At 33.7% G+C, this 26,255-nt stretch overlaps 1 protein-coding gene and 1 pseudogene across 1 annotated transcript; both read right to left on the bottom strand.

Moving 5' to 3' along the window:
• Positions 1–4,994: 4,994 nt before the first annotated feature.
• Positions 4,995–6,558, bottom strand: LOC140827635 (F-box/kelch-repeat protein At5g43190-like). The gene has a single exon (XM_073190388.1). It carries the CDS (start codon positions 6,253–6,255, stop codon positions 5,155–5,157), a length of 1,101 nt encoding a protein of 366 aa, XP_073046489.1. The 5' UTR covers positions 6,256–6,558; the 3' UTR covers positions 4,995–5,154.
• Positions 6,559–21,113: 14,555 nt separating this feature from the next.
• LOC140827634 (WD repeat-containing protein ATCSA-1-like) lies at positions 21,114–26,021 on the bottom strand (annotated as a pseudogene).
• Between the last annotated feature and the right edge of the window lie 234 nt (positions 26,022–26,255).

Below are 26,255 nucleotides of genomic sequence, written 5' to 3'. Positions count from 1 at the left end.
TATAATCCAATATAATACCCAAAAATTATTAATTTGACAAATCTTAATTTCTCATCAGAATTGCTAATACCAATTTTCTTCGTTCCTCCTAGGATATTCTCATACTTACATATATGTGTAACTTCCTCAATCACAATTCCTTATGTAACCCTTAGTTTCTAATTTACTTGTCGACTACATTCAATTAGAATCTTTTATTTTTCTGAAAATTGCAATCTAAATCCCAAAGTTCTCGGATTGTTCGATTAACCTTAAATTATCACATTCCAGCCCCTCAAACAATCAAATTGAATGTAAAATGGCTCCCATAGCTTTCGAAAATTGCTAAAATGACCCTATAATTTTTCTAAAATTTGCAATCAAAGACCCAAAAATTCTCGAATTCTCCAATTTAGCTCCAATTTTTTCCATTTCAGCCATCCTATTTTTCGAATCAGCCCCATACTTTCGAATAATAGCAAAATCATCCCGATATTTTTGAAAACTTGCAATTAAGCCGTTTGAATTTTTAAATTATTATAATTCAGTTCCTAAGTTCACGATTCAATAAAATTCAACCCACATCATCAACTTCGAAATTCTCTTCCTACACAGTATAGAATTCGAAACATGCAGTCCTAAATCATCAAGTTCAATTCGCCTCAACTTAATATTAGGCAGTGAAAAATTCGAGATACGCAAAAACCAAATTCTCCTCACATCTCTCCTCTTCCCCATGCCCGTGAATCACACATCTCGAAGACATTGTTGTACACACCGTCTAAACCACGTAACCAACATGTATTTAATTTTAAAAAAAACATCAAACCTCCAAATTTCTATATCATAAAATCATTTGAAAAAATTTCTGCGTAAAAATCTAAAGAAGTAAAACTTACAGACTTAAAGTTTGACTTCTTGAGCTTCTCGGAGTGGTAGTAACAAAACCTTTACGGGATCCTTGCCTCTGATAACAACTGAAACGTCCCTTACTTTTAAAAGTAAAATATAATAAATATTACTAATATTTTTTTTAAAAAAATTCCTCTGAAATTCAAAATCATCCAACATAAATAAACTAATATTTATATTAAATGAATAAAACTATAAACGACAACCATGAAATCATACGTCAATTTAAAAGAAAACTCAACCTCCAATATTCAACCCAAAACATAAAATCTTTATAAAATAAATCCTCAAAATTTATTTAAAAACTTTAAATCATAAAATAATGTGGAAAATAGATGTTAGTCCCCCGGGAGTGTACTGTCGGATCCGATTCACTCAAGCTTCAGCGTCTTATTTAAATATCATCCTCACTTGCAACCATTCAAACCTAGTGAGTCTAATGACTCAGCATGTGCTAACCATATGTACCAAATAATACATATACATGCACATGCATTTCAAAATCATACTTTTATTTAAAATATGCTGGCATAAAACTTGTAAACGCAAATAAATCACAAATCATTAAATCATAAAACCTTTCATGATCATATATCATTTTAGGTGAATTTTGATCTTTGAAAGTGACTATCCTTTATCACGTCATCATGTGGTCGACTGATCAGTCTATATACACCAAATACCTGGGGGCAGGGCATCGGAAACTCTCGTCACTGGACCGTGGCCAAATATGGAAAAACGATCGTTGGGCTCCTTCTGGGCCTTCTCCCGTAAACGATATCCTCTTTTGTAAGTTCATCGTTCCTTCTTAAAACGGATCTCTCACATATCCTCTGTGTCACAGTCAATTCACATCCTTCAAAATATTTTTCCTTTCATTTATTATTAAATATCGTGTCATTCAAAAATCGTAAAAATAGTATTTCGGGAAAATCGTACAGCCTTTGCATATATCATAAAAATATCATATTTTCATCATAAACATTTTAAAATATCTTTATCATGCATTATGATTTATCAGGACACTGCCAGACCTTTCGAACTATCCTAGACGTAAAATGATCATTTTACCCATGAACCTCGAACTTCTCAATTTTGAAATTTTCTTACTTTTATTGACTCGAACCTATCCCAAACCATCATATAAGCTTAAATTTGGCTTCTACTATTTTTCTTAGACGTAAACCGAGAATTTTGATTTAATTACTTAATACTAAACCGTGAAGCATTTTAAACCAAAATAGATTCAAAATTTAATAATTCATCCTAAATTTTAAACATAAACTTTTCATCCGTAAATTACCCCCGTGAACCAACCTCCAACCCCCGAGGCCCGCGGTTCGAACCACTTTTTCCTTCCCTTAACATATTTGAACCCTTTCCTCATGATTCTTCCACACGCACCTATTCTATCGAGCCAACCTCGAGCCCTCTTGGACCAGACACTAGCCTACCCTCCTGGACCCTACATGAACTAGCCCTACCCGTGCACAGCCTCCACGCCTAGCCTCCTGAAAGAACCGAGCCCTAAACTTCCACCCTAGTGGCCGCAACTCCCTTCCTTCGTCCATCAGCGAGTCCAAATTTCGTTTACCACTTAAATGACACTTTTTACAATCTCTCGTCTATGCAGTGATCCCTTTAGAATTCATAACACGTCTCATATATGCGTATACATGTTAAAATTTTGAAAATTTATGTCGGAACGTTAAATAATTTGATCTAAACATTTTTCATGCTTAAAAACAATAAACATGCATATTATGATTGAATGGTGCAAAAAGAATGTTTAGAAACGTTCATTTACGTTCAAAACGCTCGAAATACGAATATCAAAGCGGTGGAACGTCGGTGACAAACGGATGACGATTTATACCCTTTTTCTGCCCTTTTTTTCTCGTCAAAACCCCACGAAAAACCCATCTTAAGATACAAGGGAGTCGGGTAATCGTTGTTGGAAGAAAGAACGAGGAAGAAAATGGAAGAACGAAAGTTACGTGAATTGTATGTGTGTGTAGATGTTTTTAGGGCTGTGTGTTTAGGGTTTAATGTTTAATTACATATAAAAAAAAAGGCTTGTTAACATTTTAATTTATGATTTTAATCAATGCTAGTTTTTAATTAATAAACTAGGTCCATTAAGATTAATAAAATTATTATGCCTCAAATTAAAAGATTTAAAAATATTTATTTCCAAAACTCTCACATAAAATACATTATTTCCTATACCACTAATTAATTTAAATTTCACCTTAAAAATGTCATAATTCTTAAATTATTTAAAACAAATACTTTCTTAACTAAAAATAAAAATTTAACTTTCAAATCTTTAACACCTTAATCGTCTTCAATCCTCTGTCCTCGGCCAATCACCGATATTCATCTGAAAATCTTTAAAATATGCAATCGAGCAAAATTACACTAATAATCATTTAGTCACTCAAAATATATAACTCATGCTTCCAAAATCATTTAATTAAAATACTTTAACAATTTAATAATTTTCATGCATATGGTCTACGTGGACTGATTTTCGGGCGTAACAATAAAAAATTAGACTTACTATAAAAAACAAGAATAAGCAATGCTCGAAAAATTGATGTCTTCCTCCATCCAGTCCGCCGACCTTCGCCACCGGAAACACTAATACCGACGGGGAGGAAAGAAGGCGACGAAGATACGAGCATGAATGGCTAAGAATAAGAGGAATCCTCAAGATCTATACTGTAACTTTATAAGTTTTGGTAGTACGGAAATTCTCCACATTTCCTAAAGAATTTGTTCTTGTGGATTAAACAGGAAGAGATCTTTGGACCAAAATTAGAAAGTCAGTAATAAATTTAATTTGGTTTTGTTCCAAATAAGTCCATTTTCAGTTTGTTTAAATAAGCAAGTTTGAAAACATAAGTTATAATTCATATGTAACAAAGTCATAAGTTTGAAATGTAATATAATGTTCGAAATTTGAAATTTAATTATAACAAATATTTTTTTTAATTAAAAAATAATATCTGCATCTCAAATATATAGATTTGTTAATTTAAGAAAACCATTAGAAACATAAATTTTTATTTTTTTTAAAAAAAATTCATATTTATCTTTACTTATCAAGACTTATTTAACATGTATATTAGTAAAAAAATGTTATAAATGTATAAAATTAACTATATATTTAGGATAATCGGAAAAAAAATGAAGTTTAAATAATGGAAATTGAGTGGGTATAATAGATGTGAGGGGATCTTAGCATATAGTATATTATAAAAGTAATTTTCTCAATTTAATCACATTGGACTTGTGGGCAAATTCGGTAGTGGGGTAAATTTTCCTCTTGGCCTTGGCTTGTATTCGAGTCAAATTTAGACAACGCATGGCCGTCCTAGGCGCTGATGCAAATTACGAAGTCAATGGTAAAATACTAACGACCTCCAACCATTTCAACATAATCAAGCGGTCGAGGTCGAGGTCGAGTCGAGGTCGGAGTCGAGGTTTAAAGTAGTAGGGAACGCGGAAAAGTTGGAGAGTTGCTTAGAGGAAGTTAGGCCGAGACAAGAGTCCGAGCTAGGACTGAGCCAGAGTCTGGAGCCGCTAGCCCGAACTCCCAAGCTAGTCTCTTGCGGAGAGTGATCCGAAGAGTTAGAGATATCTTAGTGTTTGGAAGAGAAGGATCTAGGAGGATTTGGAGGATTGCTACTGGATTTGATATTAAATTTTCTCCTACATACAATTTGTATAACTAGATAAGAATATGAAAGCCCAGATGAGGAAATATTCAAAATTCAAACGGGAAATTAGTGACTTATCATCGAAAAAATCACGTTGAAAAACTGCTCAGACGTTTCATTCAAGAGTATTTGGTCCGTTTGTGCATGAGTTTGACAGGAAAAGAGCTCTGTCCTCGGCCACCACTTACGGAGGAAATTCTTTTTGAGAAAGTTACATGTCTACCTCAACCTTCTTGATGCAGCTACTGGTATAATTTCCTTTTTTTGTCCCATCACACTTTTATAATTCAAAATATCAAAAGCGGATCATGAAACATGTGAACTTAGGTCGACAGTCTCAAGAAAATACAGAAGTAATGGACATAAATTTCCAAATCTAGCTAGTCCTCGACATACGAACTATATATATTTATTCAAGGATAAATCCCATGTCCGAACCAGAACATTACAGAAAAAAAAAAAGCGAAGTACATAGAATAATTCCGATGCCTCTGAGAAGGACAAATTAAAGATTTAAGCCAAGAAAATTGAAACGATTTCATACGATGGCATAAAGCTCCGGCTTGAAGGAAAACCACTTGAATCCACAGCTCCATTTCTCCGGCAAGGAAGGGCATTTAGGCAGCCAATGCCAAGTCCCCCTACTCACCTTGAAATACAACATCTCAGGCCAAGTATAGCAACACAAACAAATCAAACCTTGGTGCCAAAAACAGTACACATGCTCATAATTGTGATAGCAGACTGACACAAACTTTCTACAAACCATTTCGGGCAAGGTTTCGACCTCCACCCAATAATCTACCCTTTGATCTTCGTCTTTCCGCAACTCCCATATCTTTATACTCCTCGAAATCCCACTTGTCCCGACCCCTGCTATCAGGTATAGCTTTTGGTATCCATCGCTCGCAACTCGAACGAAAGTTAGGTCCCGTGGCAGCACGGCCGTTGATGCCTCCCATCTCCCACTCTCCAAATGAAAGTACACAACATGGAAAGGCTCGAGGGTGGTGAAAAACAGGCATCCGTTATAAAACACGCCCTTCTGATGGCAACTCTCGCTTAAAATCTGAGTCGATCCCTCGAAACGTCTCCAAGAACAGACGGTAGAGCTGTAAACTAAGGCTTGATTCGATGATCCTGCAGAGGATAACACGAAGAGCTTAAAGCCATTATCTGTGGAAACAAGAGTGAGGGATTCATAGTCAAACAGGCAGATAGGGAAGTTCACACGGCGTAAGGACTTGGCCAAGAGATTATACACTACGAAACAAGATGATCTTGGGATGGAAAAACAAAGGAGGCCATTGGAGGATGAGAGGAGATTCGAAGAAAGTGGAGATGACAGAACACGGGGCAAAGAGAGTGACACCTCGCACCAAAAATTACTTCCAATATTGAAAAGAGAGCATTTTTGAACTGATTGAGGGTGCGAAAGGAGGATGAAAGAAGAGAAAGACGAAGAAGAGAGGGAGTGTTTGGATACGAAGTGAGGAGTAAATAAAAGGGAATTGAAGTGTTTGCAGGTTGATCTTAGATCCAGTAACGTTTTCAATGGCAAGAATGAAAGAATTATCTCGAGGAGATGATTCGGTAGCCGGCTCCATATTCTTGGATCCATTCGAGGATCTGTAATCATACCTCTGTGTTCAAGATCGGTGAAACTTCAACCAGAAAATTCATATCCAAGGTTTTTAACATGGGATTCTTCTCCAGGATGGATTTGAGAATTTTGATAATACAACTTAGATTTTTCGGAGAACACATCACAGTTTGAACGCATTTTTCAGTTTTGTGATGATCAAAGCTGCTGCGGTGGAAGAAACTAGGTGGAGCTACTTGTTTATTTCCCCAATAAATTAATCTACAAGTTGGACGGATTATTCTATGACAACTTTGACTTAGAAGTTGGAAGGCGAAAGAAAAAAAAACAGTGAAGATAACAAACAAAGGTTGGATCAATTTGGTTCGTCGAGTGACTTTGAATTCAAGGGATTTATTTTTTAACATGCCAGAAATGATACTATTCAAAACAAACGCAAGAAGGGAATATAAATATGAAAGAAGTAAATAATATAATGAATTTGAGGCATGAATATGAAATCAAGAAGTAAATAATATAATAAATTTGGGTAGGTTCCATGCTACATGCGGGGCTCTGCTCCACATGGTTTGGATGGACAAGATTCACACACATATGCGATTTTAAAAAAATTAATGGACTCCATGTATGTGTGGCTAAATTTGAGCCCTTGATTCTATCATGAGGATAGTGCCCCTACATATAGGATGTAATCAACCATAAATTTGAGGCATGAATATGAAATCAAGAAGTAAATAATATAATGAATTTGAGGTGTGAATATGAAATAAAAATCTTTCCAACCACTATTGATCACACTCTCAAGTCCCAGACGCTAGGTAGATTTTTTTTAAGGAAAAAAAAAAGAGAGCAAGAATTTGAAGCAAACTTTTAAAATTTACGATAGATAAAAAATGTTTGCAGAAAATGAGATAATTAATTAAAAGTGTGGAAGGCATTTAGAAAGTGAGGGAAAAAAAAGAGCAAGAATTTGAAGCAGACTTTTCAAATCTGTAACAGTTCAAAAATGTTTCTAGAAATTAAAAGCTAAAAAGTGGGGAAGGCTTTTAATTATTTAAAGTCTTGTTTAAAAAATAATTTTCTTGCTTCTACTTTGAATCAATTAAGGAATTGAATTTTTATTAAATAATGGTAAGAATAAGACTAAAATAATAAATTATTATATATCATTATTATATATTAAGCAAAATCATCTTGGATTGTCACTTAGTATATTAACGATCTAAATAGACTTGGCATTTATATTAGAACCCAGCTAAACATCTAATTTTTTTAACAAAAAATATTTTGATATAAAAATAAATATATAAATTGATACATAAGTTATTATAAATGACTCAATTAGTCAATTGATACATGATTAAAATAAAATTTAATTTTACCTTTAATCTAAATTTATTTTAAGTCTAATTACTCTCATTAAATTCAGTTAGATACACATTTTATTTTCAAAATTATTTTATTGATTGAAAATTATATATTATATTATGATTAAAATAAAATTATATTATGAATTAATAACATAATTATAAATTAATATAAATATATATCAATTGATAAATTATATACTCGAGTTTAATATAATTTTATAATATTTATATATATGATATTTTTTTTTCCTTTCTATATTATAATATTTTAGTTATATATTAATAAAATTACAACTCAAGTAAATTTTCCAATCAAACTAAGTACGTAGAGCAACTAAAAAATAAGTGCGGAAACAACTCAATATAAAAAATAAATAATAAACTCAGATAAGATCATATCAGATAATAATGGACTGAAAGTAAATAGAGACGAACGTTTGTTTATGGAAGTTCGAAGACAAAACTTATACGTCTCTCTTTCTCTTTTCAAATCATTTCATAAAAGATTTGATCGGTATATCTCGTGTACAAACTTATTTTAGCTCAGTTCAACAACGCTATTGAGCTGAAACTCTTAGAAACAACTTTTATGATATTTACAATGATTCTCATAGTATGATATAGCTCGTGTAAAAAAATACAAGTGAGAATAAAATTGTGTACTGAATGATCTTTAAAGTCTAATAGAGTATGCATATCATCTTGAAATTAGATTTTAAATACACTGATTATTTGGAGAATATTTAATGATATGTAAGATTCGAAGTAGCTGTTTGTAAAAATTTATGATGCATTCCTCTTTTGTAGATGATGATCCAACATTCATAGATATGGACAATACTCACATTCATACTGGATGCCCGACACTCTTGCAGAGAATGTCACATCTGAACCTGAGAGAGAATCCGATATTGACTCGAATGGAGAGGATTTTTTACTCGATTAAATAAATAGTTAATCGGGTATGATTATAAAGGCGGATCTTAAATAATCATACCCGGCCCGACCTGACCCGACCCAAATACCATATTAAATTAATATATATATATATATATATATATAATTTTTCAGCTATTGTGTTAATTCTAATATGCTTTTATTGAATGTTGTTAGTTAGATGGAATGAAGAAAATTATTAGTATAGCGTTGATACCATTTTTGATGGATAATGATGTTATGATACATTATTTCTGTAGAACCTGTAATTTAGAATACGTATAAGTCATGCATAATTCTAGTATTTAAATTAAAATGATTTTATTGTATGAGTATTTAAATGTTTTTCCTTAATTTAATTATTTTCCGTAGCAGTTTCAATTTGTATCATTTCAGTTAATTCAGTGAGGCCAGACTGGAGTTGGAGTTTAGAGATAAAATTTAAGATTTAGAAATCATTTCCAGAATTTATTTTTAGCTAGCAAGTAAGTTAATTTAATGTAAAAAAGAGGTTTGAGGATTTATTTAAGTAACTTGAGGTGAGTAGAAAATAAATTCATTTAAGTTCTTTAATTAAGGGATTAGTTCACAAAATTATTTAATAAGATAGGTAAGGCTTTTAAGGGTTATAAATTTAGTAACTAAACAATATTTCCCTTCACATTTATTTCATATTTTCGGCCACCCTTAGTTGCTAGATCATTCTTGGCCAACTCAACACCTTTGACCCTTTCTTTGTTATTTAATAAGTAGGATAATCCTTTTATTTATGGAGTACCATTTAAGTAATGTTAGAACATTATCCTAGTCTAGATTAGCATGAGGAATCGGCCACCTCACCCCTAAGCCCTCCAAAAGAAATCATTTGATATCAAGTAATTCAAAATTCAAAAAGGTGGAGACTTGGTCTTGATTTTTTTCCCTATATTTTGCATCTATTCTCCTCACTCTCTTAACCACCATTCCCCTTCCTTAGTCTCGAAATTTAGAGTAACTTTGGAGAGAAAAATCGTGGCTAGCACTAGAGAAAACTAGACAGAAAAATTGAGTAGAAGGAAGGAAGGAAGATCACTCCACCTCCTCCGCGTCGGATCGTCTCATTCTTTCGTTTTTCTTTCGAACGAAACCAGGCATGTGTATATTTTCCCTGACTCTTCAATCAACTCATAATATGATTTTTAAACATTACATGATCATGATTTGATGGCCAAAAAAACCTAAATTTTTGACAGCACCATTATTGAAAATTCTGCACAGATTTTTGTTCCACCTTGTGCTTCACGGTTGTTCATGGTTTAGTGATTGCAGGGATTGGCTCACGCCCAGGCTTTCCAGGCTACATCTAGGATTGATATAGAGTGTATTAAGAAGGTATTTGACCATTGGTTAAAGCCTCTTTTCCCCCCAGCAACTCGAATGGCAGCAACACTTCCCTTAGTGTCATATTGAGTTTCGAATTTGCAGCTTGCTGTCAAGTGGGATGAATCTGATCTTGGCTGCCCCAGGGGCCATAGCCATGGTTAGAACATCTCCTTACGATGTCTAAGACGTGACCAAGTCGGCCTTTAAAGGCTTGGTCCATGGTTGCATCGGTTTTCAAATCAAAGAACAAAAAACAGCCCCTTCGCCCCTTTGAATTCTGCATGTGTCCCTCGGTTTTGGATGGTTTGGGATGGACCTCGTTTGGCATTTGGCCCTTAGCCCTGGTTCACCTTATATCCCTTGATGTCTAGATCGTGCCATGGTCAACCAAATGGCCACCGGAAAGGTCCATGACAGCAAACGAAGCGAAACTCCCCAAGCGCGCAGATTACGTTCTCGGCTAGGAGTGTGGTCGTGTTTCTGGTGTGGTTCGGATTGTGGCTGGCGTAAGGCCCTTAGCCATGGTTCGAATCATTCCTTGGGATGTTGGTAAGAGTCTCTGTGTAATGCCCTAGATTTCATATTATGTTAAGTGAAGATTATTGAATTTGAACTAATGTGATTATATCTGGGCCATTACCAGACCAAATCGAACCAAGCATATGAATTACACAACTTGGGGACAGAGAGTCTGGCGCCCAAGCGGTAGTTTTTGACCGCCCGAGCGCCAGTGTTCAATAGAAGTATGTTCGGGCAGAAGATGTGGCGCCCGGACGGTAGTTTTTGACCGCCCGAGCGCCAAGGTGTAACACGCCGAGTACTTCGACAGAGAATGCCGCGCTCGAGCGGTAGTTTAGCACCGCCTGAGCGCCAACCAGAATTAAGGAAAAGCTAACACGTTGCTTGGACATGCAACGTGTGAATATATATATGTATACAAATCTTCAAATTCAGAAAGAAAGAAAGAAAGAAAGAAAGAAGAACGAGAAATCCTCCGAAAATCCTTACGCCTTTATATTTCGATCCGTCCGTCCGATTTTGAATCTGACTGCAGTACTGTGTTCCTATCGACGCATGCTTCAACTGGACGTAAGTTTTGGTAAGTTTTGATATGTCTTGAAATTATGCTATGTCCAGAATCATATACGATTCATATATAGTGTTCTTGACATAGTAGACATCATAGAATCAAAGTCAGATTGAGAAACAGATTGATTATGGAATTGTTATGAATTTCAGAGTTAAATTGACTGAGATGTGATGTCAGATTTGTACAGTGGTTGATTATAAGTTATTGGAATTGGTATAGACTGATATGGTATCACTGGTATCGTAGGATTGTACTATTGTACTGTCAGAATTTGATAAAACAGAGATGTCGTGATGTGATTAGAATATTGATACAGATATTGATATTATCGTTGCCAGATAGAACAGTGACAGACTTTGAGTCAAGACTTCGATTGTATCAGAGCGACAGCAAGAAATGTATAAATAAATGTTGATTCGGGATTGCACAACTCGAGTTAGGTTTGACTTGAGTTTCCCAAAATCACATACTTTTATTTTATTGCATTGATATTTGCAGATTATCAGATTGATATGTTTAGTCTATTGAATTATAGCAGAGCTAGAGTTTGAGTCTAAGGCAGATCAGCCTAGCTAGGGCAGAACCGCCGAGTCTTTGCCAGAACCGCGAAGACTCTAGACTTACGGTGTATCGATGAGCTTAGATGTAGATCGACGTCTATTGTAGACATTCGATACAGCATACCAAAGTCTAAATTAGATCGGGATCCCTAGGTTAGAAATAAGATAAGATAAGATAACAAGTCATTGACTTAAATACAGATTCGTATTTGTTCATGTAGTCAGATTGGATACATGTTTTAATAATTGTTTATGCTTTTATATATGTTTTATATGATTTCATTAATACATTGTTTATACTGGGATATTTATATCTCACCGGAGTTATCCGACTGTTGTCTTGTCTGTATGTGTGCATGGAAACATGTGGGACAGGTTCAGGGTCACATAGGTGAAGAAAGATCGAGATTAGAGTGGTGATTCCGGACTTGGATATAGATAGGTTTTATTACTTGATTGTAGTAGTTGAACCTAGTTTTGAACTAGATGCATGTTATACAGGATTTGTATTATTATACTGGTTTGTATAATAGAATGATTCCATTACCTTCCGCATTTTAAAAAAAAATTAGACCCTGTTTATTCTAATTGATTAAATTAGTCCCAATGACGATTAAGAAGATGATTAGCGTCCGGGTCCCCACACTCTGGTCGGTGGTTCAAGCCCCAATGGCCGGTAGTCTCGAAAACGACACAAGAAAAGCAAATGTGCAGCTGCTGTAATTTTGACAGCAAGCGTGCTGTTGTTCTCGGGCGTCGTTTGAGTTCTTGGTTGGCTTTTAGCCTATGGCCTTGGACTGGACGGTGCCTCATCGAGTTAGGAAGGTCATGTTTTTGGTTGTTCGTGATTCGGATCATTTTTCGGGTCGTACGAGAATTTACGGTGCGATGTGCCAAATTGACTCTCGAAAGAGTGTTTCATGTTTTGGCCTCCATTCACCTAGATTTCGGCCCTCACCATTTTAGGAGCATTAATTCATCATTTTAAGCGTATTTTAATCATGACTATATTATGTTTCAGTTTTGGCTCAGGTTGGTTCGGAGGCATGATTAAATACGAAGTCGTTCGGTGTAATTATCACATTTTCGAATGTTACTGCATAGTTTGGTCCCATAAATCTATTGCTTATTTTTCATGGCATATTTAGGTTGCAGCGAGCCTGGGAGCGATCCAATCCAAGCAGTAAATTATTACAGGATATTTAATTGTGCCATTTAATTATATTACGTGCATAAAAATATAAAATGTTCATTTTTGAGATTATGCGATATTGTTTGTGGCCATTTCACTATCATGGGATTATTGCTAAATCCGGTCACCAGTTACCGGTCCGGTCGCCAGTTACCGGTCAGTTCAGTTTGTACCACCCAGTATACTGTGGCATAGTCTGATCAGACGTTCATTATTTTACCCGGTCGCTAGTTACCGGTCATGGGAGCATTTTATTATCCGGTCGCCAGTTACCGGTCAGTTTCAGTGCAGAGGCCACTTGCGTAGACCATAATCTCAACAAAAAATTTATTACAGGCTATTTCAGTACAGGGCTCCAAGGAGCAAACATTTTCACTATGACTTTCAGTTCAGTTATGCACGTATTATAATCGCTCATGATATGTTATTTTCACATTGTGCCTCATGACATGATATTTTTACTCCCATGAAATTTTTACTATATTTACTCGTTATTTACGATATATGCATGTTGAGTCTTTAGACTCACTAGACTTGATTGTTGTAGGTACTGATGATGTCGGGGCCGAGGGCGGGAACCAGTGAGCTAGCTTGGGTCGGCAGTAGTGGAATCCGATGACCTCATTTTAGCATTTACCATTTTTATGCTCAAACAATTTATCCGTTGTTGGATTACTCTGAAATTGTTCTTTTGCAAACAAATAATTTCTTCCGCTGCTATTTTTAACATTTAAACTTTATTTAACGGTCTATTTTTATGAATGAGGCATTTTACTTACTTTACAAAGAAAATTGTTAATTTTTCCGCAAATATTCAAACACGAATTTTCGGGCCGTTATAATTTCTAATATTTTATTATTTTTTCTATAATGTTTAATTTGCTAATTTTTATATCTTGCCCCTTATTGTTCTAAAATTAGCTTACATCCGACCTATTGTCATCTTCCCTAATATAGTACTGGACAATTAAATTTCTTTGGACACTAGCTGATTAAGGCAACCAACAAATATTTTATTTTATTGTGTATCCTTGCTGAAAAGATAAATGACCGTTACACTCAGAAAATTTCTCCAGATAAGTTGACGTTCAGCTCAGATTAGTTCGACATAGTTCAGATTAGTATAATTATGTTGTAAGCTCATCGGATTAGTTCTTAAGTATAAGTGAAGTTCAGTTGGTAGTTCTTAAATTCCTTGAGTGATCTACATTTATTAATACAATTAAGTCTAATCGGTTTAGTTCATAATCACCAAACTTAACAATTTAACTATTTTTTATTATGTCAATACTAGGCAGAAAAGCTAGTATTTGAAGGAAAATTAAATTTTATGGATGAACTGAAATAGAATAAATAATAAAAAATGACAATTTCAGAAGTAAAAAAAAAATTATCTCCTGGAAGGTTGATGTGTCATGGGAGGAGTGGCTTGGTCTGCATCCATTGTTTGAACTGCTATGACCATCACCTGAACTACCATGACCACCACTTCCATGTGTTTTCTTGTGTTGAGTGTTAGAGTAGATGTCCTGTAAGCCAAAAGTTGGCTAGAGAATTTATTGACTCAAGTGTAATATATAATATTTATTTTAATATAATTTAACTTTTTATGGTTTCATTTTTCTTTATCTGTATATCCATGCAATCAACATAGATAAAGTTCTTGATTATACTTTAATACAAATGAATCATAATTCGATCCTGAAACTCATTTTTAAACATTGTGTATTCTAAATTCATTCATAGTTGATTCAGTCGTCTAAAAATAAGGATATAGGCCGCTTGAGGTTGAGACTAGCATATGTGATGTTGTGTACCGTGTTTCGTGGTAAGGGCATATATATGTCCAATCATGCAGATGGGTAATCATATGATGATTGTACCGAACATCTCTCCTTTGGACTTTACAAATTGTTATCATTCATCGATAGAAAAATTTTGTGGTTGTGACTGTACATAATTAGTACTTATGACCCGAGACAATACTGAGGCTCTGCATACCAAGTTTGTGCTTTCACTCGTTTACCGACTCCGTGAGGGTCACGAGGTGGTGAGGTTGGGTGCAATTGCGACATATGTAGGAGCCGAAGCATTATAGTTGGGAATTCACCGCTCACCTACGAGTGTAGATGTCCTATGTGATTTAACGAAATAATAGTGCATGAAATCTCTGGCCAGAGTATGAGATGTACATTAAGGAAGGAGTTCCCTAGTTGTGCATGTGATGGCACTGTGAATATTTCATGATCGTATCACATAGCTATCAAATCTAATATGCAATCCTCGATGAACCAATGATTGCAGATTCGATCGAGATATATGAGATGAATGGATCATACTGTACGTTAATCATAACCGACTTGTTTTTGCAAACTCTATCAGTGATATCTAGGGAATCATGGGGCGATGCTAGTAGACGCTCTTACCATAATTCGATGAGTTTAGTCAGAAAAATGATTTCCGACATTCTCATGACCAAATGTTGGGGCATGAAATGGGGCAAATTGAGATAAGCTCGAATAAAGAAAAATATCCTGAATCACAAAGATTTGTTAACTCAGGGCTAGCTGTATCCCTGAACCATTGAGGGTCACACAAGTACTTGATCATTTTGTTTCTGTTGAAAGAATAAATTCAAGGAGTTGAATTTATATAAAATTATGATATAGTAAATTCAAGGAGTTGAATTTATGATAATTAAATATTGAGATAATAAATTCAAGAATTTATGAGATAGTAAATTCAAGAAATTGAATTTATGATATTTAAAATTTGGAGAGAATAAATTCAAAGAGTTGAATTTAATTCATTAAACTCAAAAATTGAGTTTATTAAATATTAAATTAAATCTAGTGGGAAGTATGTTTAATGAGCTTGTAGGAGTATAAGTCCAACATACTAAATAATTAAAGTTCTTAATAAACTTTTATTAATTAATTAAAGTAGTTGGATTATTCCAATTAATTAATCAAGCGCATTAATGTTGATTAAGATGCCTAAACCTATATTTATGGAAATCAGGTAATGCATTGATAATAAAAAGGGCAACGAGGCACAAACCCTAGCCTCCATAACAATCCAACTTTAAAAAAAAAAAAAAATACCGTCCCTTCTCCTCCAAAAATTCGAACACCCCTAAAGAGAGTTTAGGGTTTGAGCCGCCTCTCGAGTTTTTGATAATGAAAATTTCTTCTAAATATTCTATGCTATTTAGATGAAGAACTAATCTTCTAGTTGTGGACCAGATTGGGAGATTGAAGAAAGAAAACTTGAAGAACGTAAGTAAGATTTACAACAAGAGATACTTCGCTTATACCGGCGTAGTTGGAGCCAACTGAAAATTCATTAAAGGTATATCACTAAACATCCTATGTATTTTTATTCAATTTAAACCATACGAGTGTCCAAATATTATGATTGTTAAAATAAAATAAAAAATTTTAAACTTATGTTGCGATTTGGACCTTGGGTGCGATTTTCTGATTTTACAGTCTCGGATAAAATTGATATTTTGTGAAAATTGTTCAGTTTTTCCTTAAAATAAAATTTTGCTAAATTTTAATTTTCATGTAAGGTAAATAATTAGAATGTGATTTTAATTATTTATGTTAAAAATATATTTTTACAAGAAATCTATTACTATTTAATAAATTGGAAATTAAATAAAAGGTGCCTATTTAATTTATTAAATTCTTTAATAATTTTGATGGTTAGTAATAAAATTCGTATATGCATGTTTAATTAGTTGATGTTAATATATGATATTAAATACATGGAGGATGATCGAAAGTCTTGACCAATGTGATAACTCTATGTTAGGATATTTTGCTGTTTTAAATTCATTTTGTTAATATTTGATATTATTAAAGTGGGTCTAGGTTATGGTCTTTTCCCACTCCATGAGATGTATATCTTATGTGTCATGACTATTTAAATGTAATTATTAGTAATAGCGAGAGATCAAGACTGGAAGATGGTGGGCCTGATGCACAGGATAAAGACATTTAAAATATTGGAAGCTCTTGTAATAAATTACATTTGCATCCCTTCATTCACCTATGTTTTGGACTGGAATCCATGTCTGGTTCACATGGATCTAGTAGTATTGATGATCGATCATCCTTATTTATTGTTGAATTTCATATTATGATATATGTGATATATAGTAGTATGCATGTAGGTATATTATTAAATAATATAGTTACATGAATCTGACAAACATATAAACATGGCACACGTTTTTAACTTAAAATGATGAGGCAATTTTAAAATTAAATCCCTCATTTAATCAAAATTTATATCAAACTACAAAAGTAAAAATTAAAAGAGTTTAATTTATTTTTCCCTTCCATCAACCGTGATTGCATGTTGAACGCTACCCGCGGACAGTGTCTGAATCATATTATTGGGGAGGCCTAGACGCCAGAAAGCTGTGACTTCCACCGGAGTGGAACTCCCATGAATTCGGCTTATATTATTGGGGGAACTCATGGCGACCGTCAACTACAATTCAATATTGATGGGTCGGTTTGACACGTGAAAATAAACAGCGTCATATTATTGGGTCTTTATTAAACGTGAGGCGAAACACGCGGAGGTTGCATAAGGATGCAATTGGATTCTACATTTTAGAAATTATAATTGGCTGATATTATTCGAAGTTATTATTGGCTAATTGGACTATATGTGCACTAAAGAAATATGATTTCTCTTTTTGCATCATAGGGTGGTGGAAATGTCAAAATAGTGAGAGAGAAATTTATAGAATAAAAACCCATATTTTATATCTTATAATTATTTTAAAATAATCAGTAACCATTATCTATTTTCATTTTCAGTATATTTACGATGACTACTCGTAACCCGCTTTCAATCATTCTCGATCAAAACAAGTTGACTGAACCTAACTATAATGACTGGTTTCAAAATTTAAAGATTGTTTTGAACTCGGAAAAGACTGCGTATGTGCTTAGTTAAAAAGCCACCGAAGGAAGCACCTTCGAATGTCAGTCAGACTGAGTTGTTATTGTATTTCTAACATATTTATTCATGTGTGAAGTTGCAAACACAAGAAGAAAACTGAAACTTAATTTAGCCAAACTGAATTTTTGGCGAGCTTCGGTTTTTTGATGATGACAATCCGCTAAATTTGACTGATCATAAAACTTAATTTGGAACAAGTCATATTTCAAGTCGGGCAAATTCATATGTTATCAAGGTCTAAATGATCGCTGAATTACCGCATTGATTGCACGACAACAACAATCGGTTGGATATGAGCAGTTGCGATATTTTGATCATATCTCTTAACTCGATTATTGGAATGAAACAATTCAGTATGTGTTGTAACTGAACTGAACCAGCACTTTGAACATAAAATTATTTATGCATAATCCCATCATTATTATATCAGTCCGAATTAATAACGAGGGTCAATATATGCGGAGTGTAGCCCAAAAGCTACCACATCTAGAATATTAATGAATAATCTAGATAGCTCACGCAATCTCATTGGCTAAGCCAAAAATCTTTAATTGTCAATTCCAATAAATTATATATAATAATATTATCTACGTTCCAATTATATAGTCTACATTTTTTTATATATAATATACCCCTATTTAATGTGATTGTATTCCATTTTCCTTTTCCAATATCATTAAATAAAGGTTTGTTATTAAATTTACAAATATAATTTGTTTTCTGAAAAACAAAGTTAACGATATAATCAGGATATACTGAGTAATAAAATATCTTCGTAGCGATGTTAATGTAATTATTATTGCTTTAATCACACGTCGGGCTTAGTTAGATTCGATGTACGACAAGAACTTCCGAGGTTAAGAAAAAATCTAAATTATTGGCTCCGATATTGAGATTATCTAACGTTTTAATCTTTTTCTTTGGAGTAGGTATCTTGTGAGACGGTCTCACGAATCTTTATCTATAAGATGAATCAACCTTACTGATATTCACAATACAAAGTAAAACTCTTGACATAAAAAGTAATACTTTTCACGGATGACCCAAATAAGAGGCCTGTCTCACAAAATACGACCCGTGATACCGTCTCACACAAATTTTTGTCTTTTCTTTGTTAAATTTCTGCATCTGTGTTCAGATATTAAATCTTCATTTGTTAAAGGACAAAACAATATGTTCGATTATATTTTTAATAAAATTATGAGAAAAATAATATGTTTTTGGAATTAGTGTTTTTTATACTCCAATTTTTGTTAAATACACTCCATCTGAAAAATTTTTGTAATACAAATTAACAATGTTACCCTTTTAACCAGTATGATATCTCTGGAAATCCGACCCGAACCGACCCGACTCGGTCCACATGCGAGCCCCCTTTATAAATATGATGGGCTAGATAATGATGTTGTCCAGCCCGAAAGGTCCGGTATCGTACTAAGAAGTTGAATTCCTCTATACTCGATAAAAGCCATCGGAACGGAAGAGTTCGAGCAGCCGAACTCAGGGGTTGGTTATCTGCTCGAGCTCGGCCTAGTATGACAGTGAACAAGCTTTTGTCAGTACCAAACTCTGAATTAAATCTTCTGTGATAAGGAAAGAGTCCCAAGGAAATCTGGATACAACATTTGAATTTATAAATTGGCACAGATAAGGTGTGATCAACACAAATATGGTATTTGAGAGAACTTACTTTACCAAAATCTTTTCCATATGAAAGACTTGTCTTGGTGGTAAAGTTGTTGACATTGATACAAGATATCTAGTCTCAACTCTATAAATATCAAGTAGTCTCTATAATTTAAGACATTAACTCATTGTTTACACAAAATATTAATATTATATTCGTACAATTAGTTTTACACTTAAGCAGCAGAGATAAAATACCGGAAACACTCACGTTGTCTTCTAACGTTTGTTCGTCTGCATAGGATTCAGTTCGGCCATTTTCCGATGATGAGATTATGCTCGGATCTCTCGGCATCGACCAACTACCAGGAATAATTTCTCCTCACCAGACCGAACCCAAAGTATGTGGAATTCTTGGTATCATCACGATCTTAATAAATTCCTCAATGGTCTCGGTTTCTGAAATAAGTTATCTAAAATTGGAACTACTCAAAATATTATAGTACTTGTCAATAATTTTAAACATAGAGCAGTGTAAAAAACACATTTTAAATCGATTAAAATAATTTTTTATTATTATGTTATATTTCCAATTTTTGGAAACAAATAATATTTCATTTTTATTTTTTATATCCATTCCATATTTATCTCTATTGTAACTTAAAAAATAGTAGAGTATTTTTTGGAATTATGAAAAGTTAAATATACAACAATAGTTATACATGTTAACGTGAAAACGTTTAAAAATATTTTTAAGAAAAAATAATCAGTATTTAGCAAAAATAAGTCTCGAAATTCGACTTATCTCGAGGGTATTGTTTTGTCTCGAGCATATGGCAAAAATTTGTGTGAGACGATCTCACGGGTCGTATTTTGTGAGATGGATCTCTTATTTTGGTCATTCATGAAAAATTATTACTTTTTATGCTAAGAGTATTATTTTTTATTGTGAATATCGGTAGGATTGACCCGTCTCACAGATAAAAATTCGTGAGACCGTCTCTCAAGAGACCTACTCCAAACATAAACCTCATAAGTTCATTTTGTAGATTCTAATTTTCAATCCATCTTCTAATACATATACACACACTCACTCACACACACACACACACACACACACACACACACACATATATATATATATATAACGTTTGAATTTTTTTTCGAACCGAGCTTGCACACAAATTATTTTTTTATATTTGTTAACTGCTCATAAACTTTAATATTTTATTAATATAATATAATTATAAATTAAATTAAAAAATTTCAAACTTTTATTTTCAAATAAATCACGGACATGTTCATATATTTCGAAACGAAGTTGACCGGATAAAAAAAATTAAAATTTCCAAGCTTAATCGAATTCGAGAATATATATCCAATTTAAGTTTTAAAATTTCAGTTCTCACAATTCAGTTACTTTATATTTCCCTTCCTTCATCTTATCAAAACTAACATTGATCATATTTAGATTTAACAAATGATCCTAAAATTAAACACCAATTAAGCAATCATAAAAATAGTAAGATAACAATTTCATAAATATAAAAATATTAATAGAGCGTTATTGTTTAAAATATAATGTAGCATTTGGCGGAAATTTTATTTTAAAAAGCGAAAAGGCGTAGAATGTTGTTTTAAAATGTTCATCTGTATTTTATAAATAAATAATAATAATAATAATAATAAAAACTTTGTTTCTACCATATTTAAAAATAAAATAGATTTTACTTACAAAAAACAAGAAAAAGAAAAAGGAAAACTTTACAAAATAATTGTTTGAAGAAACTACTTCTCATAGCCAAAGATTTCTGTATCATTACTCAGGCAAGCGTTTCATTCTAATTATACAAATCTATAAGACAAACTTCAAACTTCTTGTAAAAAAGGCGAGGCTACAATGTACAAGGAGAAAACAAAGACCAATAGATAAATAAACCTTAGTCACTCCAGTTATCCTGATCAGCTGCTGTATTTTGCCCTTTCCTCCATTCATCCTGCACCAAAATAAGGTTGGGATCGCTCGGCGTAGCACCAGAAAATCAAACATTCAAATTTAGAAAACCTACCATTTCATCAGAAATGAATTTTGATGGTGACCAGACGAGGATCTGTCTGTCGTTACCGCCAGTGTACAACTCCTACAAACAAGGGACCAAATTATTAATTTCTTTTTCAGTGACTCAATGAGAATTTATCCAGGGAAAAAATGATACAGCCAACATTTGTGGGGGTGCGTAGCCTTTTTTTTTTGGGGGTGGGTGTTAGGGAGAGGAGGAGGGAGGGAGACAAACATGATCCTGTGCGTTGTACCAACAGCAGTTGACATTTTCATAATGGCCACGGAAAGTCCCCTTTGTTTGACCAGACCACATATCGAATACCTAAAAAATTGATAGCATATATCACACAACAAATCACATATTTGAAAAAGTGATACTGTCACAGTAGAATGTAAGAAGAGGATGTATACTTTAACAGTGGTCATGCATGGAATATAAGCGAGGGTTGAATCATGAGATACAGCCATCTGTATAGCTTTCGTGCTTTGTAAACGTTTAGTTTCAAAGTTTACAAGTGTATTACATCCAGATTCTATATCCCATAACTTCAGCCGTGAATCAGAACCTGAGAGTCAAAGATGTAATAAAGAATTAACATCCATGATAATACAATTAGTTATAAAAATTTGGCACATTGCTCTGTATATCCAAAATGAAACTTCAATGACTGATAAGACCCAAAAATCTAAGCCAGTCCAAATTAACAAGGAAAGAAAGTAGCAACAGAGCATTACCCTCAGCCTAAGGTCGCGCTACTTTTTGCATATCAAAATTTCTCAGAAAGCAATGTATTGGAGTAGACCTCATAAAAACGGACTTTTAAAATACAATCTAACTAAAAATAAATCAAGGTTCCTAATGGCCACATCACATGTTGAGAAAATAACATAACAGATCATACCACGGAAGTTAGCATAATATTCTCTATTCTTTAAGTTTTAATGTAATATGGAACTGAGAAGTCTTTCTAGCCCCTATGCAAAAATATTTTGAAAAATTGAAGTGAAGGTTGCAAATAAAATAATGAATCATAGAAAAAAACAGTAGAAGGGAGAATACATGATAGACTTTTCTTCAATTTGTAGTAAATTCAACCTGCACTAAGAAGATACATGCCATCGTCGGTCCCCTTTATTCCAGTCACAACACCATAATGGCCAGTGGCACGATCATAATTCGATAGCATTCCAGGATGTAATCGCTGTTTTGTGGTTTTTACATGACTTGAAATCCTCCCAGTTGAATAGGACTTCAAAGCATTTCCATTGGGTACTTTCCTCTGAGGTGCTCGGACTTTTGCATTCGAAAGTTGTCCTGCCGATGAAGATTTCTACCAAAGAGCAAAAAAATCAAGGTAAATATAATTTCACTTTACAAGACACATCACATCTGTGGGTGCAAAAAGAGTATAGTGGGTGTAAAGCTTTCGACGAGACAGTATTTTGATACGTACGACAGCACAGAAAGTCAGGAACCAGGAAAAGATTTGGAGAAGTTCTGTTTCATTCTAATATGAAATTCTCTAACTTGATGATCATAGTCAAGCAAAACACTATCCTATATGTGAAATTTCACTAATTTCCTTTACCATGAACACATTTCAGTTAAAATAGACACTTATGTGGCACTTCCAAGCAAACTAAATTTCAAGGTGTCTTAATTAAAACAATAGCATAAGTATAGAAACATGCAAAGGATAACAATATCAACCATCTTATTCTTCAGGCTAAATTATGTATCTTAAAACACATATATCAATTGTTTTGTGTCTTGGTACTAGAAAATAAGGAACCTTATTAGTTGTTGTGCGTGATAGAAGAGGCGGGCGTCTTCCAAGCTGAGAATGGGATTGATCTAAAATATGAAAGCATCCAGCACGCCTAATGTCCCAAAAACGTATAGCACCATCACATCCTCCGGTTACCAAAACCCACTCACTAGAAGTAGACCACTCCAATGACATTACACCATCTATCATAACAAACAAATATAACGAATAAAGATCCATCACATCATATCAAATGCGTGAATTTCCTACAAGATCTAACACCGAATTGGTATTGTCAACAAAATAAACTACTTTCTATTCACTACAAAATTGAAGGAAGAGCAAGGAATATTTAGTTGGTGGCAGAAACAAAGAAAGTTTAACACAATTAGCATTATTATGTTTAGTAATTTAATTATGAAGACAAGGTAACTTGAGACCGAAAACATTAGCTTCTTATAGGGGTGAACGAAAAGGCACTATACTCATAAAGTCAGATTGTTGAATGAAGGTGTATATACAAACTTGAGACAGTTTAAGGAAATAGGTAGCAGTGTAAGAACAGAAGCAAAAATAAATATAAAAATAGGTACCGTCTATTATATGGAACAATTTGTCCAGTCTACAATTTTCCTATACTTAGAAATAAGGCTGATTTGTTCTACAGTTTCTTTTATACATCAAAATTGATAGTTCATCCCTTTGGAAAGATGTTGTCTTGATTTACTAGAAATATTCAAATTTCTTTTCTGAATTAACAAGTAGATAACTCAAAACTTCAGCTAAAAAAAAAGAAGAACGAACTGTTATCAATAGAAGCATACATCGAATGATAAATCATATTGCTGCTGCCCCATGTCAACTTTGCTGATTTCTAACCTACTCCAAATTAATTATACTAGTGCATATACCATATTCAGAGGCAGAATAGAAATTAGTTCTCATCTAAATGTATAGTTATGAAGGACAAGTTTTTGGTTCTTAGTTCGCTAATGCTATTATGTGTTTACCTTCTCTTGGTATTCATGCTGAAGTAGTCTAATCATGTCAAGTACGAATTTTCGATTACCAAAATGCGAAAGCAGCCCAGGAAATTCAGGATTGAGAAAAATATCCTTTAAAATCAGTTGTAAGATCTCAGTCAGCAATTGATTAGCCCTAATAACACTCTACCAGCTAGTTTTTTGTTTCTAACAGGAAAAAACTTTAGTGTCAAATGCTTGTTGTTTAGGTAAAAGCTATAGTTGTTGGTAACACGCAACTCAAATATAAAGCAGCTCAAACACAATGTATCAACCGCTCTATGACGGAAACAGTTGCTGCTTCCTAACTATCCCCCTTCCAATAACTGCAACAACTTGCAACTATATGAGAATCACATGTGCACAAACAACATCCATACTTTCCTGTCAAACTCTAAAGTGAGTGCCAAGAAGGTTAATGTTAGACAAGGTGATGTAGAACTATTTACATACCACGATGACCTGATAATGTGTGGGCAAATGCACCGGAGGCTATATCACATAAACGAACTTGGACATCCTCGGTTCCAGCAGCAATTAACATGTGAGCTCTTGCTTGTGGAGACATAGCAATTTTATAAACCTTTCCAGGCATTTTAAAATTCTGTACAACCTGTATTAGAAATATTAAGTAATGCGAGATGGTAGAAGGATTCAAAATTTTATCCAAAGATACAAAAGAAACAAGACTTGCTTGTGTGGAATTTGTATCCCAGACATTAACATGATGATCATAAGAACCAGTTGCGAACAATCCTGTGTCAATTGGATACCAAATGGCTGAGCCGCTGAGGATATGGCATATTTATGTCCATTCTCATGCTGTTTGTTAATGACAAATACTGACTTGTGCTTTGCAATCAGGCCACCCCCCTCATAATTTGTTGCACGTTGAATATCATAGATAGCAACAGTTGCATCTGCTGCACCAGCCAGTAAATATCTACCCTCCGTCAAATCAACCTGATCTTGAATTGCAACAGGGCCACATTTTTTAAGGAAAAACATAGCATTACACCAAATCACAAAGATATTTTTGCTCAAAGAGGAAACGTCCATGCAGCATAAGTTTAATCACACTAGCTCAAGAAATAATACAAGTGAGAAATAATGTAACTCTTAACTTACCATCATGAACCACCCTATCAAATTTTTTAATCTAGCAATTTATAAAAAAAAAAAAAAAACAAACGTGATACTCCACTGAAACAAACGCAAGATTTTTGGAGCAAAAGACATAGGATGTTTGTTTCCATTAACTTCAGTTAAGAGTTAAAAAAAAAAATTAAAAATGATTCGCCGTTTCAATCATAGTAATCTCACAGCCTTAAAATTTTAATGGCCCTCAAAGATGCAGGAAAACCCAATGATATGGCCAAAAAAGTTCAGCATATAGCTCAGTTTTAGCGGGGCATAAATCATAAAGAACCAATGCCCCGAAAATACAAAATCAATAGCAGCAGCAACTTTTGACATCATTATCATATTTTTTTCAAGTGAAAACCAGATGAAACTACAAAACCTTAAAAAAATCACAACATAATCACCAACAGTTCTTCAAGTAAGTATCAAATCGAAGAAATAATTAAAAAAAAAAAACAAAAAACAAAAAACTAAAGTGAGCAGTGAGAAAGGACCTGAAGAGAATCGATGGAGCCACGGTGAGAAGATACGATTTCCTTGTAATTGGAGAGTTGAGTGGAAGAAAGACGAGCTCTGGCAATACGATTAACGAATGAATTAGGGCGAAGGTTACCGAATTCTCTGTCTCTAGTCTCCTTCCACATCTTCCTCGCATCTTCGATCTGCTTCTCCCCGCCACTTGAACAATTTCAGCTACCAACTGATCGAATCAGGCAAGAAACTGAATCAAAAATTACACAAATACTAATTTTTTGTTTAATTTACGAACAGTTTGTTCACCATCTCCATTAAGCTCAGAAATTGCTGGTAAAGTCAGGCTGTACTTATATTTTATTAATAATAATAATAATAATAATAATAAACAAATACGTGGTTGGCGTTTGTCTTCGGTTCTCAAATACAAATAAAATATTTCAAATT

Source organism: Primulina eburnea, chromosome 3 (genome assembly GCF_022965805.1).
Source record: "Primulina eburnea isolate SZY01 chromosome 3, ASM2296580v1, whole genome shotgun sequence".
Taxonomy (NCBI): domain Eukaryota; kingdom Viridiplantae; phylum Streptophyta; class Magnoliopsida; order Lamiales; family Gesneriaceae; genus Primulina; species Primulina eburnea.
Note: the sequence above shows the minus strand (reverse complement) of the source record. Positions and strands in the feature narration are given on the sequence as shown.